A 15,569-nucleotide genomic window follows, 5' to 3' on the forward strand; every position below is an offset into this window, starting at 1 on the left:
GCGCGCGCGGGCGCGTATATATTGCACTCACAATGTGTAATACCGCCACAAATAGAAATGAACTGACAGATTTCAGATATCAAAATTATCTCATGAATTGCAACAGTCGTCGTTGTCAGGACCACCAGTTTTCTCCGTGGCCCCCCCTCCTAGGTCACAATAACAGGGCAAGGGTGAAGGGATTCCTCTTTGACCTTTGACCCATGGAGGTCACAGTGTTCCTGTGATGTTGGCTGAGATTAATACCCTGGACACAGCAGCATGGTCTCATTATCCACCAACACACTTCAGATAACTGCCATCAGCACATCTGCATGATTTATGTCACACTTTGCTACACCTGCTGCACCTGCATGAAGTTGTTTAGCTTTTCACCAGACAGAGATACTGTAAAAATGTCTTTTTATCATTGACCATATCCCCCCCACATGTGCGCATGTGTATTATTCTGCCATGCGGATGGCTCGGTGCTGCATACATGTGTTCAAGCATCTGCAATGTTTAGATGTGTCCTGCCATTGACCCTGGCTGGCTCAGTCGGTACATATGGCCATACGTCTCACACCCACCGCGTGCTCATGTGTGTTAACACACTAACTACCTGTCCAGATGGTGAAGCAGGAACATTCATCGACAGGACCGTGGAGTTGGCGGGATTGCGTTAAATGCACTAGTTTGCCTTCTTTTAGTCTCGTGCAGGAGTGAACAATGAACGAACATTTGAGGCACCACCGTCATCATAATCATCATCTTTATTTAGGACCTCTCTTTCCTCTCTCAGTCCATGGCCTCCCTTCCTCCCGTGCAGTTATTAGTGTTCTTCAGGACAGCAGAGCTCCTGTTTTCCTTCTTTCTTTTTTTGTAGCTTCACTGCTCCCCCCCCCCCCCCCCGCCTGATTTATACATTAAATAGTTAGGCAGGAGGGCAGGGACGCACCTATCATTCCATGATCTATATCTCTCTGTGCCCTCATTAAAAATACATGTGTATGCTTAGGGGAGACAATATAGAATATATAAATCAAAATGCTAACGGCATCAGAATAAGCCTCCTGTATTTATTTCCCCATAGCTTTCCCTCTGTGGGCTCTTCCTGCTTACTGTATTTCCTCTTCTGTGTATGTGGCAACTACATGTTTTTTTTGCTCTTAATATTAAACTGTAGCAAAAGTATTTGTTAATATATGATGATTTGATCATCTGCTCAAGCATCACTGCTGGCTGTTTTTTTGATGCTTTACTGTGAAAGTTGGAAGATTGCACAGACAGTATCGCGCGTGCTCTACATTTCCTGAGTTCACATTTACTGTTGCATCCTCGCACAAGACAAGCTGTTCCTATGTTTAAAAAAAAAAAAAAAAAAAGTTGACAAATGACTTGGGTAACATTTACTTGCGCAATCAATAGCTCTGACAATTTCCACCTGGACGGTGATTAATGCTACATCCACCCCCAATCTAGCAACCCCCACCCCCCAACACTGCACCTCCCTCTGTGTGTGTCGTGCTGGGAGCAGATGAAGCAGGCCCTCCAAAGTCTGTGTATGTCAGCGTATGTGTGTGTGTGTAATTGTGTGTATGTGTATATATGTATGTGTGTGTGTGTGTGTGTGTGTGTGTGTGTGACATTGTCTGTCCAGGATGCTTCCTCTTGATCAATCACCAAGCACGGAAAGTGGCTGAGCAAAGTCACACATTTACTGACGTGGAGTACAGTAAATAAACACACGGTTACGATGGGGAGAGAGTAACTCAAGTAGTTTGCGCGAGTGTCATTATGTCTATCCATTCACCAAGGTGCTGAAAATAGACAGGTCGGGAGGAGCGAGACAGGAAGAGAAAGTGAAACAGAGAGAAAGAAATGTAAATGCGAGCATGAAAAGAAGCTGAGGCATCGGGGATCAGAAGCTGTGCTATTCTCTTCACTTCCTCCACCCCACTGCTCCACTTTGAACTCATTTATAAATATTCAGCTCCACATATAAACAATTTCCAAATGAGCCCAGACATTCATGCCAAGGTTAAAAACTCTGCTGCTTATTACAGCAACAACTACTTGACTAGCTCCAAAGGTTAGCCTCGTATTCTCACCTAAACCATTTGTGCTCATTAAGATCAAGAAAAAGATCATCATTACCACAGCGTCTTCTTTACTTTGACCAAATTAGTTTACGACTACATTAGTGGAAGCAAACATCAAAATATAGTCTTTGAACTTTGAAGTGAAAAGTTGAATTTAGAGAAACTTAATTAAATGTGCGCTCTTAATGAGAGGAGATCCTGATACAGTGGGCGATTTGTTCAAAATTAACTCAGAGGGCAGACGAGGAGATGAAGCTGCGGTTTTCCTGACTTTCCCGATGTTAACATCTGTGTTGGCTGCTCACTTGATTGCTTTGGATGTTGACTTATGAAGACGGTCCAAAAACACACACCTGTATTTCATATATCTCATATGTGGGCATTTCTGCTGCTTAACTTACAGGCATCTGTTGTTACTTCAGTCTTATGTCCTTCTTTTCCTTGTCAGCTTTTATGTCTTTTTATGTAAAACTGTGAGATAATGATATTGAGTAAAGTTGAGGTCCTCTCAAGCAGACCCCCCCCCCCCACCCACCCCGACTATCCAGAGTTATCAAGAGGATGATGGATTTTGTGCTGACAGGCTGATGACAGTCCCATCTCATACCCTCTCACATCACCCCTAAGATCCACACATGTCTTTTCATAGCCCCCGTGGTACAGTAAGTACTTTCCTGCCCCTCTGTTCTTAGCGAATAGCTGTGTGTTCTGAAGGTACGGGGGGTGGGGGGTGGGGGGTGGGGGTGGTGTCTCAGACTGGTGCTGTGTTGAAATGAGAAAGGGGGCACTGTGACTTAATCTGACAGTACTGTGCGATCTGTGTGGTATCTCCGCCTCAGGGAGAGGGGGAGTGGGAAAAAATGCAGAGAGAGCGGGAAAAGAGGGGGATTGGATGGATGAAAAAGCTCACGTAGAGACGGAGACAGACAAGGTCACACAAAGCAGGGTGGCCCTGACAGAGAGGGAGAGCGTGCACTTATTACAGTACACCGTCCCTCTCAGCGACTTCATACCTCTCCGTCTGTTTTTCATCCCGTGAGCATTTTTTGTACTGAAATGATTCAGCTTTGCTTATTTTCCAACTTCGCCTTTCTTTTCGGTCAGCCATTGTGCCTCGCTCCCATCTCAAACCTGACTGCAGCCTGCAGACATCCCTCCCCTCCTCCTCATCTTATTGGGTATGCCATGCTGGGTGACCCTTTCCCTATTGTCACTCAAGCCTTAGTAGCGAATCGGGAGCTGGGAAATGCTGAAACAAGGAAGTGGAATGAAGGCTGCTGAGAAAAGGGAGCGCCCCTTGCCCGGATCCAAACAGCCCCCGACAGAAATCTAATAAGCCAAGAGCCAATTTTAATGGACACTCATAAACTGCACGCTGATTCCTGAGTCTCAGTGCACTGACACACAAACGCATTAAAGTGCAATGCAAAAAAGAGCATTTACATGCTCCTATTCAGCAAACCGTGCATACAAGCTCAAATTCACACAACCATACCATCCACTTTCCTCACTGCATGCACCCGTGACCACTATCAGCCGTGCTTTGTACCTGTCAAGTGTTGTCCTTTTCCTTGTGCCCAAAGCCCTGCTCACTACATGAGAGCTCTCACATCAAAGCTTCGCTGAGCTCCGCACGCACAGATGAAACACCCTCTCACGCCGGCCGCCTTTCTCCCCACTCCCGCACATTAGGCGCATTTCATTTCATTACAACGCCACTGGAAAAATAGAGGTGCTGCTGTCTTAAAGGGACATCTTATTTACTCTGGCTCGCACCTCTGTACACACACACACATACAGACACACGTCATCCGCTAATAATTCACATAGAAGGGAAACTAATGATCTGTTACCATCAAAGTTTTAGTGCATCCAATTTAACCATCAAAGATTATTGGTAATAGTCTTACGACAGCTGTTGGGGACTTGAGTTTTGCAATGATAAATCACAAATATTGCTCAGTTTGTTTGATTTATATTGCAGGTTTATACTTGTTTCTTTTCTTCTTCTTTTTTTTGCCTGATTGCGGTTTTTTTCTGAGATCCACAATGCTCTGTGGGTCGAGATGGGATGATGATGATGATGATGATGATGATGATGATGGAGGAGGAGGAAGGGTTCCTTCACAGTGATGAGACAAGCTCCGGTTTCCGTAGCAGCGACAGCCTTTGTTGTGCTATCTGATGCAGGACAGGCCGACAAAGGAGTGCTAAGGAGCGTCCAGAGCAGGGTGATGGGGGTCGGGTTTCCCTCCCTTAGAGGGGTCGGGACGACCCTCTTGACCGCTGGCCCCGGGGCAGGGACTCAGTGTGGTGGTGGCACAGGGGCACCCACAGGGCATGGGAAGAGACTTAGCCTGCACACTGCAGCAGAAAGACAAGACTGCTAGAGGACTGCGTTTGTGTGTTTTATTTAAGACAGCATGTGTGTGCGGGACAAAGGCAAAGCGACCCAACGTTAGAAATCTGTGTGAGAGAGATTTAGTGGTATAAAAAGCAGGGTGACCCAAGGTTTGCTATGTGCATTTGTCTACGATTCAGACTTTGACAGCACATCACAACACAAAGATCAGATTTAGCCTGTGTAGTCTTCAGTGTATGTGACTGATTTAACAGTTAGCGTGAAGACTGAATGACCCGGCTCTGGAGCAAGAAAGAGTTAGCTGTCACAAAACAACGGCAAGACTGGGACGATGATCATGAGCTCTGTGGGAGAAATTACTTGTGTGGATTTGTGCCATCAAATGTGAATATTTTTATTTTCCCAAAATATTTTTTTTTTAATCGTCTGCTAATCAGTTTGTCCAGTTTTAATACTTGAACCTTCCAAATTTCAAGAATTACTTTCAACAAAAGTTTTATTTCAAATTTAAACAAAAAAATCCTCACGTAATGATGCTTATCTACTTGCCTCAGACTTATTTTTGCATATTTGGTCACTGGAGAGAGGAACGTGAGGAGGAAGTGGCGAGCGGTGTTCTAGACCTCTCCAGTAGAGGTGAACTCGACGGCCCTGCTCCTCCAGACATAGCACGCCGACAACACTGGCCGCCTTTACAGCAATATCCTTCTGGGTGATTGAGCAGCTGAAAGGGTGAGTACTATTAGCTTGGTTAGGTGTGTTAGCCTCTCCAAAGGCCAGAGGCTACATCCAGGCCACTCAGGGTTGGCATAAGGACGCCAAAGGCCAGGAAGCGGGCTACTTGGGCCACTTGATGTTAGCATCAGAAGGCTGAAGGCCAGGAAGGGTTATTGACCAGGAGGGGTGAGAGTAAACAGGGTTGTAGGCCACTCAGGGTTAGCATCCGAACACGTGGAGCAGTGTTGCTAAACCATTAACTTTTGGCCTTGTGAACCAGGATTAGGGGGAAGCTGGAATGCACACAAAGTGATGTGATGTGAGGGGAAAAACTCTTCCCGCTCCTCCTGTCACTCTGTCCCTCGGTGTCACGTTTGATCACAGCTCATTGCTATTCTTATTTTCTTTCATATCTGTTTATTTAAACCATTGATGGAGTTTAAAGCCTCTGATGTTTTTGCCATGTACGCTGAATTAGTCTGGTCCGTTATTTTATCAGGCTGCCACCAGTGGGCAGTGCCACAAAGCTGGTGTGGATCTGCTTGGACTTCATCTCTCTCTGTCTCTCCCTCGCTCGCTCACTCACTCCTGTTCCCTTTTTTTTTTTTTTCATCTGGTCATCCATCTGTCGGCATGTGCTCTTGTGCGTCTTAAATTCTGGTATTTGTGTGCAAATGTATCTGTGATGTCTGAAGGCTAAATTTAATCTCCCTAATAGATCCTCATCCATTAACTCTGCAGCTTTTACTTTTGCCACTCTACAATATACACTCTCTCTCTCTCTCACACACACACACACACGCTCACTCACTAACTCAGGTAATATACCAGATATAAATCACTCGCTAAATTACTCCACTTATCTCTCAGTAGAACACAAAACTGAGATATATTTCATCTTCCCATAGATGCTGTTATCTAGTGGAAAACAAATCTTGAGTGTGAAAATTAATTAGTTGAATTTTAAGCTAACATATATATTTTTTGAATGCATTTTTTTTTAATGTTATCATGACTAATTTATACTTGATTTATTTTTTAATTTATTTTTTTTTAACAAATGTATTTATTTATGAGTTTTTGCATTACGAATATGTCCAGTGAGAGGAAAAGGGAGCGAGGCTCAGACTAATTTTATAATCCGAATAAGTGAGAAAGCGTCATTTTGCCGTTGTCAACACACGGCAGGTGCTAAGGGAAAGGGTGTGTGGCAGGTTTGATGTGGATGGGCGCAGAAGGGACAGGCACATAATCACACACTCTCTCTCACACACACACACACACACACACACACACACACACATGCACACATCAACGGAAGACAAGCGCATTAACACTTATTAAAGTAGAGGAGATATGTGCTGCCTTGAGAAGTCAGTGAGGAAGCAGAGCGACGTCTCACATCTCCTAAAGGTCTATTTGGCAGCGCTGATATCTTTCATACTCTTTAGTGTGTGTGTGTGTGTGTGTGTGTGTGTGTGTGTGTGTGTGTGTGTTTTTATTGCATGCATCCATATATTTCAGTCTTGGGGTGTTTTATGTGTGTATTCTCAATAGGGCTTTTGATGCACGTGTGTGTGTGTGTGTGTGTGTGTGTGTGTGTGTGTGTGTGTGTGTGCTCCACCAAAGTGAAGCAGGAATCCATCTATTTCCTGCTTTAGTTTCAGAGTGCTTGGGACAATAAACACAGTTAATTAAAGTGTCTTCACAGTTGAAGAAGTCGCTCAAAGTTACGACTAAATTTCCTCTTCTCCTCGTACACGTCCCCGCTCTCTCTTCTGTCTGTCTCTCTTTTATACAGCTCCTCTTTATTCTCTTTTTTTATATCATGTAAGTGGTGTGGAAACTTTCTAATTTTACCTTTTAGTTCGAGGTGTTTTTATAGTCGTTTGTCTGGAGAAGGTTCAAATCAGGTGCGTGCACAGACACATGTGCGAGTCCTGCGTTGAGCGATGGTGGGAGCGATTGGGTTTGATATTAAGTGACACATGGCCTTTGGAGTCACTAAGTGCTATTCACTGACTGAAACCACCGTCATTGAATTCCAATGCCCCCGGTACTTCTCAGGCTTATCCCTGCACTGACACTCTCCTCTGTCACTCTCTCTACTGTTTCTTTCTGGATGGATTTGCATTTTTTTTTTCCCTTCAGTCATTTAACAGTTTGGGGTTTTTAGAAGTGTTGTTCTGGTATCGTTTGCTCTTATAAATCCGCTGCTGAGCTCATGAGCCACCAGACGTAGCCGCAAAGTTGCTGAACTTTTGTAGCTTGGAGTTACCATGCGATATTCTGCTAACTTCACTTTGTAGGATTAATAAGGGTTGAAAAAAAAAAACCCTATAATTTCACGGACAAAAAAAGCAAACAAACAAACAAACAAAAACGCCTCTCTGGAAATGAGAAAAATACACAATTCCTTGTCAGTGTGAAATGTTGCATTTGGCTGTGCCTACATTAAAAAAATAAAAATAAATATATATATATATATATAAAATGAAAATATAAAGAAATATTGGCCACAATATTCCACAGTTACTCTTCCTTTGAGTCAGACCATGATTTGATTTTTAATAAAGCTTTTTCCTTGAATAATGTACATAAGGACCTTGAATTAAAGTCCATTTTAAATTATTGGGAAAATAGTACTCTTCATCAGTGTTGCTAAACTAAACTAAATTGTTTTAAGGACCTCCACCCATTTATGCATCTTAATTTCATTTTCATTTTCCACTTTGTGTTACTGAAATACTGGATATTTTATGGGCATAGTTGGGTTTGTTTTTCTTGTGTTAACTTTTTTTGTGTGGACCTTTTTAATAAAAGATTTTTTTTTGTCTCAATAACCTGGTGAGGTAAATAATAATTACAATAATTAGACTTATTATTGTAATTTTATCATGTTGTTTTTTGCATTTGATTACAAATGTGGGAGTTTGGCACAGTATTTATTTATTTTTTGATAAAAGTTATGTACAAATGAAGTTCATTGTGATGCATCATGTAGATCCATACTTAATTTATCATGGTATTGTATTTGTTTTAGGAGGGCTACAGCGTGATGGTGCTCAACCCAAATGAGAACTACCTGGAGGTGGAGAAACCATCGCCGGCTCTGCCCGGTCTGACTGATCCCTCGGATGAACCTGCTGAAAAGAGGGAACGCAAGGATGACAAAGAAGGCAAGAAGAGGAGAGAATTTTATGAGAAGTACCGCAACCCTCAGAAGGAGACGGAGACGGAGCGGATCCCTATACGGGTAAGTCTCCGAGGAAGGGAGGGAGGGAGGGACGCAGAGATGGAGAAAGGGAGGAGAGAAAGGCAGGAAAGAAGTGTTTGGAGAAGCGTGGCGGAGGGACAAAAAGATAGATATTCATCAAATGTGGACATGGCCCGAAGAAGAAGGTCATGGGAACAGGTAGGAGACCTAGGTGGGGAAAATGGGAAGGATTTTTGGCAATTTTTGAAGACAAAAGAGGCGAGAAGGTGGGGAGCGGAGGAGAGTGGGAGGTGGCTAGCTGAGAAGGCAAGGGAAGGAAATGTTAAGTAATGAGGGAGGAAGGGAGGATGGGAAGCAGAAGGAGAAAGAGAGGCTCTTGTGTGGTCAGCCTGTGTGTGAAGAGGTTGGCCAGGCTCCAGTCGCCTCTCAGTGAGCAAGTGTTAACCACATGGCTACCTCCTTCTCTCCCTCTTTTCATCCCTTTTTCCCTCTCTCTCTTTCTCTCCTCGCTCCCTCTCTCTCTCTCTGAGATGGTGGGCTGTTCAGTGCAGCTTTGGCCCTTCACTCTTGTTGACCACTGGGATTATTATCTCCCTAACACACACTCTGCAAACACACTGCAAAATTCTTATCATATGACACTAAACGTACACCCTCTAATCGCGCACACATATACAGATGCACACACACACTCACACACACGTGCGTCTGGAGCACATTGTGGTCAAACAAAGGAAGTTACCCTTTACAAACATCCATTGTGAACATCAATCTTTTAATTTACCCTTCCCAACGTTTTCATAATTTACAGCCTGTGGAAGATCGGCACTTTTTAAAAAGCTCTCCTTCAGTAAGTTAAAGATTAAGCGCAAGATTAGCGAAGCATTTTCCTGGAATACCAAGTGTGTCCTCCTCATTTATCTGTGTCTTACCTCTGTTGATGGCAGCGCCGTCATTGTAATGCCTGTATGCTCATACGTGTGTGTGAAAGACGTCAGTCTCTAATGTCTGACAAGACTTAGTGCTGCTGTGGGACTAGCCGGCGGAGTGTGAGCTGTCAACTCAGGCACCCCCCCCCCCCTTCAACCCCTGGCAATACCTTAACACACTAGAATAAGAGGTAATTAGCAGTGGGGTTATCGTACTCCGTCACACGATCCCCCCATCACACAGCTGATGAACCGGCAGGTTGCGCTCATTGCAAACATTTCTTGTAATGTAATTTCGTTTCACCCGCTCTCATCCGCTGTCTCTGAGTGGCTCAGACAGCCTTGATATTTCTTATCTTACACTACGTTAGAATTCAAAATGCATTTTTGTGTTTGCATAAGGATTTGTTCAGGATCTCAACTCTAGTCGGCCTGAGAGCCCGTGTGTGTACATGCGTGTGCTGGTACCTGCTGGCTATGATGCGAGCTGGCGCTATTCTAAAGGTGCAGCTTCAAAGACTGTCATAGGGAATAAGTTGAGCTTCAAAATCTGCTGTTACCAACAAATTCCTATTTGTGGTTTAGGTTGAAAGATGAAAATGTCACGCTGGTCAGTACAGTTCTGACCCCTACCCCCCCACCCCCAGCAGTCTTCTGGAACTGGTTCGGTTTTGCAGAGTCTGACGTTGACTAAACCGCTGTCCTGTTTGTCTTGTAGCAACTAAAAGGCAACAGCAGCACAACTAATTTATTCCAGCCTCTCAAGCAGAGGCAGTCAGCTGAATGGGAAAAGTGTGTGTGGAACTGAGAGTAGCACACAGCGCTGTCAGACCCAGATCACTTGCAGAATTTTCCTATAGTCTCATATGATAAGAAGTAGAAAGATTATACAGATGTGGCAGCGTTTCATATCGTCATATGGTCCCCATATATACAGCCACATTATAATAACATATTTGTCCTTTGTACTTTGTTCATAAAAAAAGAAACTGATTAAAATCGTAACTGGGGTGTGGCGTCCTTTTATTTTTGACCGTATCGCCAAGCCCTAGAAGTCATGATCTCTCTCTCCACTTCCCTTCTTTTCTCCTCCGCAAGTATCTCTCCTCCCCCTCCCCGCCTCCTCTTGCATAAAATCTTTAGCGCTCGGTAACTTTAGCAGTGATTATTAATACCAAGATTTCCCTACCCCACAAGGAAGCGTGCAATATTATTCACATCTTGATATTGAACTTGTCTTGCTTTCCCCTGGTTTGCATAATGCATGCCAGATAGGATAAGATGCATCGAGCCAAAGGCAATATGCAGCTGCGGTGTGTCTTTGGAATACTGCGCAGTTCAGAAGTCCTGGCTTTTTACGAGACAAGAAAGATAACATTTAAGAAAATAGCACACTTGCTATTTTCAGATCAACTTTTTTCTGTTTAATGTATGTAGATATATAAGTATAATACAATTGATTTAGCGGAAAGAAAAGCATTCTGTGTGGGTATTTTTCCAAAACAAAATTACGCTCTCAAACCGGGAAATATCTGTGTCGTATATGTGGTTTTCCAGCCTAATACACTTGTCCTTGCAGGGATTGCAAGACTCGGGATAAAGATTAATGAGTGAACAGGTTGGCTCTGAGTTGCTGCCCCTTGAATTTTGATCTTTGACCCAAAAGTCAGCAGGATGTTAGCACGTATGACCTCGCCGCCATCGTCCACGCCTCCTCGTGCACCGCTTTCACTCTCCGCCGCTCTGCCTCTGTCCGCCCAAGAGTAAGCTGTCACACACACGCGCAGATCAGCAAAGACACGCACATACTTGCAGACAAAAGAGTAAAGGAGGAGGAAAAAGGTTTTTACGTGTGTGTGTGTGTGTGTGTGTGTGTGTGTCCTTCTGTTAGTCCGGGTGGGTGGTGGATCAAATCAAACTTCTTTAGCAGGGCTGTTTTCATCTTTCTTTCTTTTTTTTTTTTTCTTTCTTAACAGCACCCACCCAAGACACGCGCATTCACACACATACAAACCTTTTTGTTCTCCACACCTCACACTCTTAACTCCCGCTGAGCTGCTAGACCACCTGCACACAGCCATTCACACAACCACACACACACACACAGACACACACACACACACACACAAATATTCAAATATAAACCTCTAACGGTTGAAACATACATAAATTCGAATCATCCAAAAAAACTGCACATATACAATAAAGGCATTTCAGTCTACTTTTACTTTTTGACCACATCCAGTCACATGGGCATCAGTTGAGTTGATTAATATGCTTCCTTACACACATTAATAAGCTCTTAACTGCTTTTAGGATTCTTACTTTTTAGCCTTGGGTTCATAGTGTGCAACCTCTCAACCTTATCTAATCCCTCTTCTCCTCTGCTGCAGATCACACACCACTGGGCCATGTTTAGGGGGCTGTTTGATAGAAGAGGGAGGGAATGAGAGAGGACAGAGGGAGGGATGGAAGGACAGAAAAGTCTGATAGGAGGGATGCTGATGAGGATAGTAGAGGGGGGTGCTTTCTTAGCGGTATGCCATATAGAAGTTTGGGAGTTCACTTTACTCTGAATTTTAGCAGTAATCCAGTTAGCTATTTTCTGTCAGCCAAGCGGAGGAATGGCAGGAACAAAAGGCACATTCATAGGCTTAAGAAGCTTCCAAAGAGTTCACCCAAGGCTGGCTGGCTGGGATTAGACCAGCAGGCCCTAGAAAGAAGAAGGGGGAAAAAAAGAGCAAAGGGGACCGAAAAAAAAACAACCCAGAGCCTCGTCTTTCTTTAAGCACCACTTATTTTTATAAATGACCGGGATACTTTTCTCACTTTATGCTTTTTTTTTTTCCTTCTTGCATCTCACACCGTACATTTTCTTAAAAGAGAGAGAGAGAGAGAGAGAGAGAGAGAGAGAGAACCGGTCCTCGCTCTTATAGCATTTTCGAAGCAGATTGAGACTCCTTCTGCTCATTTTCCTCTCCTATAATCAGCTTCAGTGTAGCTTGAAGAATGATAAATGTGTACGATGAGACTGGGCAACAGCAAATGCATGACTTCTTTATTTTTCAAGTATACATTTGACATAATCACGTCATATTGTGGGAAAAGTGTAGCACTTCAGTGCAGTGCGCTTGTGTTTGCACTCAAGGCATTGTTAAAATCTCTTGTGTTAAATCGTATTTACCACTCACTCCGGTTAGAAGGGATATAAGATGCTCTCTTAGCGAGTGGAAATAAGTCTCTTGTAGAGAGAGTGTGTTTCTGAAAGGAAGAGTTTTTAGTCCCGGCCTCTCTCGGAACTATTACTCCCAGCTGCAGCTGTCTACAGGGGCCAGCCTAGACCCTTGTCCTTGTGTGTGTTTAGCAGATGATGTCCTGTTTCCACATGTTCTCTCTACAGTATGTCCTGAGGAGTCACGATGCACAGGCGCACACACACACACACGCACGCACACACACACACACACACACACAGACCTGATTATAAACATTAAGACATGGACACACAACTACACACAGGTAATTGTATTCGACATGGCTACATTTTTTTTCTCTATGGGGCTGTTTTGGCTTTTTTTTTTTTTTCTTTTGTCACCTTCACCGCGTTGCCCCAGTCTCTGGCCCGCAAGCAATTATACAGACAGGATTTATTTGACCTTTGACCTAGGGTTGTGCCAAGAAGTAAGGCTCAGCATATCTGCAGACAGGTAGGGACTTCATTAACCTCTGAACTGGGTCAGTGGAGTTCAGCGGCCAGGGCTCGGGGGCAGCTCACCTGCCTGCTGCACGAAGCAAATTAGCTTGATGCTATGTATGTATGTATGTTTCCATGTGACGATGGCAGAGTAAAAGCTTTGACCTGTGTGGATGTGTAGCCACGTCTTCTACAGTGACGACGTTCAATCTTCCTGAATTAACTATGATATTTGACATAGAAAAATTTGGAATGAGATTGAATCTGTTGAGCTTGTTAGTGTCGGTCTGGATGTGTGTTATGTGTGACTGCATTACATCTGTGTGTGTTCACATACCTGTGTATTTGTGTGTTTGCTCAAGGCAGAAACAGTGTAGCTGGTCTCAGATCCCTGCTCCCAATCTTCTAGTTAGGTCAACCATCAAACACATCCATCCTGCCCTCCCTCGCACCTCCCCACCCACTGAGCTTTCTCTCCCTCTCTCTTTCTCCCTCTCTCTCTCTCTCTCTCTCTCTCTCTCTTTCTGTCTGTCTGCACACAATCCTGTTGTGGATACAGGCTGACCCGAAAAGACACACACACACACACACACACACACACACACACGCACACACACACACACACACACACACACACACACACAAATACACACAGAACCTCAGGGTCATCCTGGAACAAACACAGCCTTGTCTGCCTGCCCGCTCTCCTTTGCCTTATGTCAATTAATGGCTCGCAGTAATTTCACCTGACAATCCGGGCGGCAGCGTGAGGCTAGCCGAGATGTCACAGCGATGACCTTTCTGGCCCGCAGCCGCTCTTTTCTAATAAAGAATCTCACAAACCCACAGCAACTTCCTTTGTACTTTGTTAATGAGTTATTGATTTGAAACAATGCCCTGGCAAATATTGTCAGAGCAGACTGACCCTGCCAAGGTCATGCTATTTTATTGTATACAGTCTGTGCAAGCTAATCTGCACGTAGGATGACATGTACTCCATAGTTTTATTCTTCCTTCAGCTCCTGCTCGCTCATGCCTACTCTCTCTCTCTCTCTTCTTATACTGTATATCCACTTACCGCAAAGTCGAATAACCCACCTACACATACATGTCTCTCTCTCACACCCCCCGATAGTTAGTCTTGCACACGCTTTTGACCTCGTTCTCACTTTTCCTCATCTCTTTCTCACGTCATTATATTCCCAAACCTCCAAAGCTACTATACCTGCTAATTACCCACAATGCCACAGTCATTTTCCCATCTCTGCCGCTAATTTGCTCCGTACCTTGTTTTCTCCCACTCTAGCATCAGCTCCAAGACAGCTTCTAGCTAACTTCATCTCTCTGTCTGTCTTAAAAGGAGTAAAGAAAGAAACAGAGACTTAAGGGAATTTAAAAGGGAAAAGAGACTGAGAGCTGTGACTGCAAACAGGTGCACAGAGACGTGCGCCGTCATGCACACATGCCGACGCAAACTAAGTTGCTCTAACAACCTCTTTGTGAATACCAAACATGCAATCTTGCGCTTTGCTTTTTTAATATTTAATGATGAAGCCAAATGAAAGTAAGATTGTTGTCTGTAATATGAAGACTGAAGCTCCAGGGGGTTGGTGTACGGAAGGAGTGGGTCAGTCAGTCATCCGCCCAGACCGTGTGTGTGTGTTTAGGTGTGTGTGAGATCCTGTGTGAGTGACAAAATTTCCTTTATGTCTTTATTACATGGTATGGTATATATTTTCTGTGGCCGCTGAAGTTGTGTGGAGATTCGTTGACAGTGAATGAATATGATGTTGGAAAAAGATGATTTACTGTATTTAAATATCTTAAAATTCTGGTCATGAGTGATGGTCTTTTAATTCAATTCCATCGTTCGACAGGGACTCTACTTGTCCCTTGATATCTTCGTGTGATACAAAAAGAGAACCAGAAAGAAGTGTGATCACAGCCAAGAGGGCAAACTGCCACCTCCCACTCCAGTGGTGGGCATATTTTCATCAGTAAATTGATTCTGCTCTGGTTCTTGTATACTGGAACAATGACAGTAGTCCAGTTAAATGGTGTAATGGAGTTTTATCGATTTGCAACATTACATGTGAACCCACTGACTGTCCTGACACCGCTTGCTCCCACTGAGAGTGTAAAAAAGTATGATATGGATTCCCTCTGATACGGCCTGGAAATTTCTGCTTCCTCAGAAGTTCTCTGGGTCTGTTTGGTTTTGATGACACGGGGAGGAGGAGCAGGGAGGTCTGAAGCGCTTGTTTGTCAGAGTGTGTTATGTGTTGTTCTTAAACTCATTGTTTCCTGTGTTGGTCAGACACTGGGTTTGTGTTGGCGTTGGGACTGTTATTCTGGCTGAATCCTACTCCTCTGCTCTCCCCCTCTCCTCGTTCCCTGCTTCTCATTACAGAGAATAAACACTGCGAGTATAGCGGTGGACAACTTTTGAAGAAAAGTTTGTGCGCGTGCTCACGTCTACATCTGTTTGCATGCACTGGAACCTGCGTGTGTGTGTGTGTGTGTGTTTGTGTGTGTGCACGTGTATGTGCATGTGTGCATACAACTGTCT

At 44.0% G+C, this 15,569-nt stretch overlaps 1 protein-coding gene across 1 annotated transcript in view; it reads left to right on the forward strand.

Moving 5' to 3' along the window:
• Positions 1–15,569, forward strand: part of arb2a (ARB2 cotranscriptional regulator A) — a 151,919-nt gene that overhangs the window by 55,552 nt on the left and 80,798 nt on the right. The window contains exon 7 of the mRNA XM_086205916.1: positions 8,204–8,416. Within this exon, the coding sequence (XP_086062042.1) occupies positions 8,204–8,416 (213 nt within the window). The remainder of the gene's footprint in view (positions 1–8,203; positions 8,417–15,569) is intronic.

This window comes from Aulostomus chinensis, chromosome 6, assembly GCF_037954235.1.
Source record: "Aulostomus chinensis isolate RoL2024-O1b breed Wild chromosome 6, RoL_Achi_v1.0, whole genome shotgun sequence".
NCBI lineage: Eukaryota > Metazoa > Chordata > Actinopteri > Syngnathiformes > Aulostomidae > Aulostomus > Aulostomus chinensis.